This window comes from Macaca nemestrina, chromosome 5, assembly GCF_043159975.1.
Source record: "Macaca nemestrina isolate mMacNem1 chromosome 5, mMacNem.hap1, whole genome shotgun sequence".
Classification (NCBI taxonomy): Eukaryota; Metazoa; Chordata; class Mammalia; order Primates; family Cercopithecidae; genus Macaca; species Macaca nemestrina.
This window is the reverse complement of record NC_092129.1, coordinates 14,638,353-14,642,570: the sequence shown is the minus strand read 5'-3', so window position 1 is coordinate 14,642,570 and position 4,218 is coordinate 14,638,353. Positions and strand designations below refer to the sequence as shown.

At 52.0% G+C, this 4,218-nt stretch overlaps 1 protein-coding gene across 1 annotated transcript; it reads right to left on the bottom strand.

Moving 5' to 3' along the window:
* Window positions 1-1,204: 1,204 nt before the first annotated feature.
* LOC105492060 (G protein-coupled receptor 6) lies at window positions 1,205-3,646 on the bottom strand. The gene is made up of 2 exons (XM_011758921.2): window positions 3,490-3,646; window positions 1,205-2,870 (listed from the first exon to the last, which is right to left on the bottom strand). Exon 2 carries the CDS (start codon window positions 2,850-2,852, stop codon window positions 1,764-1,766), a length of 1,089 nt encoding a protein of 362 aa, XP_011757223.1. The 5' UTR covers window positions 2,853-2,870; window positions 3,490-3,646; the 3' UTR covers window positions 1,205-1,763.
* Window positions 3,647-4,218: the final 572 nt, after the last annotated feature.

Sequence of the window (4,218 nt, the reverse complement as noted above, 5' to 3'; positions counted from 1 at the left end):
AGAGTACCTCAAGAGAGGACACTGGATATACTTTTGTGTACCTCGTGAGATTGGAGATATATATATTGGAATTCTGTCTTGGAAGAAGTTATTCATTTTACCAGCCTGTGCATTTTACTGTAAGATCTGGCCAGCAACAATGTATTAAGTCAACATGAATTTTAAACATTTAAAATTCTTGCCATATGGGAAAAATTATAACTGAAAGTTGTGGTTTCAGGATTCACAAGTGCACAGGGAATGAGAGGAAGACATCCTCAGATACTTGTTTTTGAAACCCAGTAACTGAGGGAGTAGATTAACTTGCACAGATAACACCAGTAACGCTTTGTTGTCCTGTGAATACTGTTACATGAATATATTACTCCCTTCCTGCACCCTCCCTCCCCAACCACAATGATATAAATTTGGTGTTTCAGTGAAAGTTTATGAACAATGTGCAAATGCATATGCTTTTTTACATTAAGGTTTTCTCAGGAGAATAATGCTACATAATAAACTTGCAATTGCAAGGACATGGAACCAACCTATGTGCCCTTCAACCAATGGTTGGATAAAGAAGATACTATATATATATGAATATACTATGGAATACTACTCAGTCATAAAAAGCAGTGAAATAATGTCTTTTGCAGCAACCTGGATGGAGCTGGAGGCCATTATTCTAAGTGAAGTAACTCAAGAATGAAAAATCAAATACCATATGATCTCCCTTAGAAGTGGGAGCTAAGCTATGAGGACCCAAAACCACACAGAGTGATATAATGGACTGTGGGGACTTGGAGTGGGGAGAGGTTGGGAGGGAGGTGACGGATAAAAGATTACATGTCAGGTACAGTGTACACTGCTCAGGTGACAGGTGCACAAAAATCTCAGAATTCACTATGAAAGAACTCATCTATGTAACCAAAAACCACGTGTACCCTCAAATCTATTGAAATTTTAAAAACTTAAGACAATAAATAAAGTAAGCTGCATGCTGTGGCATGCCTGTAGTCCCAGCTACTAGGAAGGCTAAGGCAGGATTTCTTGGGCCCAGGAGTTCAAGGTTGCACTGAGCTGGGCCACTGCATTCAGGCCTGGGCAACAGAGTGAGACTCTATCTGGAACAAACAAAAGAGAAAGAAAGCAAGCAAGAGAAAGCAAGAAAGCAAGCAAACAAGAAAGAAAGGAAATAAAGACACTTATACACTTATAATTCAGCTTTCTAATAGTAATTCTATAGTCAGTCACATACCCCAAATTACATTCTTGTAATGGGTTTATTCGTGTACAAAATATGTTGTAATTTTTTGATGCATGTGCAGCAAAATATTCTATCACATACAACAAAAATACACCTTTTACTCCCTTTTCCCTGCCCTTGAAAATGGCAACACTGTTCTGGCAGTTCAGCAGCTAAAAATAAAGTGCTATAATTAAGCAGTATTGGAATGTATTCATTTGACAAATGTGATGTACAATTTGAGTATACAATCGTATCTTTTTCTTGGTTTTTCACAGAATAGGAAGCTCCACATCCTGAACACCTCCAGAAGATACAAATATTTGTATATATATGTACACATGTATACACTGTATATGTAAAGTGCCAACAAGCCTCTTTGTCCTTTTGAGTTTGTTGAATTTCTCTTTAGTCCCTTTTTCTTTCCACAGTCAGACTCACACCATTGGGATCTCAGAGTTCATCAGCAGGTACCAAGCTTACCAAAGGCTGGCTTGTTGGGGGTGTGGTGTTGGTGAGAGGACATGGAGCGAGCCCTTCAGACCTCGCTGGGGGACCTGGAACGAAAGGGCACTTTGGACTGGAAACAGCCACAAAACAGGAGCCACAGGGCGCGCTGAATCTCCTGGTTGCGGAAGGCATAGATGATGGGATTGATCATGGAGTTGTAGGTGGCGGGCAGCAGGGTGGCGTAAGTGTAGACTGCCGGGTCCTCGTGGCTGCCCACCACGCAATAGATGGCGAAGGGCAGCCAGCTGGCGCCGAAAGTGCCCAGCACAACAGCCAGCGTACCCACACCTTTTCTGGTGGCGGCGAGGTGGGGTGGCGCCAGGCAGTGCTGCTGCAGCGCGATCTGGTGCGCGTGGCGCCAGACCACCTGGCAGATGCGCACGTACAGGTGCAGCATGATGCCGAAGACCATGAAGAAGGCGACGGAGAGCAGCACCACGTGGCTGCGCGCCAGCGGGCGCACCACGCTGCAGGCGGCACGCTCTGCCAGGCAGTTCCAGCCCAGCACAGGCAGCAGCCCCAGGCCTAGGGACACGGTCCAGGTGGCGGCAAGCAGGAGGTGCACGCCCAACAGGGTCCGGCGCGAGTAATAGGTGAGCGCGTTATACAGGGACAGGTAGCGGTCCACCGTAATGGCCAGCAGGCTGCTGACAGAAGCGGCGAAGGAAGCCACGAGGAAGCCCACCGTGAGCAGACTCACAGTCTCCGAGGGCACCACGTACTGGAACACAAAGTGCAAGATGAGGCCACAGCCCGCCAGCAGGTCAGCGGTGGCCAGACTGCCCACCAGCACGAACATGGGCGTGCGCAGCGCCGGAGTGGACGCGATGAGCGCCACCACCAGCGCATTTTCTCCAGCGATCACTGTCCCCGACACGCATAGGAGCACGTCCCACGGATTCACCGCTGGCAGCAGGAGTCCCGGTGGCCCAGCCGACAGCTGCGAGGACAGCTCCAGAGACCCATTAGCTCCGCCGCCGGCTCCCAGAGCCGCAGCAGCAGGGGGTCCCCATTCGCCGGTGTCCGGCCCCCCTGTTGCTGTGGCCGCCGCCGCCGCTCCTTCGGCCGCCACTACCACCACCTGGGAGTCGTTGAGCGAGGCGGCGCTCGCGTTCATTGCGGCCGGATTTGCACCCTGCATAGGGAGGGAGTGCAGGCGTCAGGTGTACCCTTCAGGCTGCCAGGAAACTTTCCCACGCATAGAGCCTCCTCTCGCATTGCACCACTTGAGTTGTCCACCCCACCCTGGGACCCCAGAGCAAATCGGGGAATCATGGGTTAAGTGAGATCCCAAAATAAATACCTGTTGAGTAAGTGAGTGAAATACCCACGCGGACTTCTGAGTTTTTGCACAGATATACACCAGGACAACATGCACTCACATGCACACGGATCAATTCTCCAAGGATGCCTGTATCTGCACACGCATACGAGTGCACCAGCTAGGAGTGTCATCCTGGGAGAGTCCCGCCCGGGTTGTGGCGGCGCGACCAGGACATCTCCAGGGAGCTGGGCAGCGGATACGCTGTCCGTGGTGCTGAAAGCGAAGTTTCTGCCCTTGCGAAGCTTGGAGCGCCCTGGAGCCCAGAGACCCCTGCGAAGGGGGTCTGGGAGGAGAGACTAGGGTGTGTGTATGGGGGGAGTGGAGGGTCGGAGTCAGGCTTAGCTCCATTTCTCCTCTTCTGGAAAGACCCGTCCCCTGGCTATCCTTCTCCCCACATCCTCAAAGTTCCCTGGGGAACTCGGCCGCTCACCTGGGGCGTCAGGACTTCTGGAAGTCGCTGGTCATGGGCGCTGAGGCGGGGCGCCGGGCTGAGCTCCCCGCGCGGACTGAGCAGCTGCCTGCAGGAGGCGGCCCGGCCGGGAAGGAGGCAAGCGCGGGGCGCCTGTCGCTGTGCCGGCGCCGCGAGTGAGAGACACAGTTGGTGGCAGAAAAGGCGGCTGCGAGCGGCGCGCGCTGGAGATTGACAGGCAGGGCGTGGTGACGTCAGGCTCCCGGCTCCCGGTGCGAACCCAGCACTCACTCTCCTCGCCAACCCATCCTGCGCCCTCCCCGCCGCACTCCCCTTGCCCCCTATACTATCTGAGGGTCCTAGGAGGGAGGAAAAGCCAGAGCAGTCACCTCCAGTCCAGAACTTCCAGGAATGGGATGGGAGAGAGACAAAGAGAGGGAGAAAGGAGTGAAGAAGACCCTGAGACCAGGCGGCGAAGAGGGTGAGCTGGGAGAGGAGGGGTGAAGGATGAGTGGCACCTGCCGGGCAGCAAAGCCCAACCTCAAAGATCACCGAGGGATCAGATCCAAAAAGAAACCCCAGAGAAGGGGGAGGTTGGGACAGGGGTGTTTGATGGGAAAGTAGCTACCTTTAAAAAAAAAACGCCGCTCCCAAAACGGGAATTATCTGGGAAAAGAAATTCACTTTTTATTTTATTTTATGTATGTATGTATGTATTGAGACAGAGTCTCACTCTCGCCCAGGCTGGAA

Excerpts from the sequence above, each read along its gene's own strand:
- LOC105492060 (XM_011758921.2), bottom strand. The coding sequence starts at position 2,852 with ATGAACGCGAGCGCCGCCTCGCTCAACGACTCCCAGGTGGTGGTAGTG.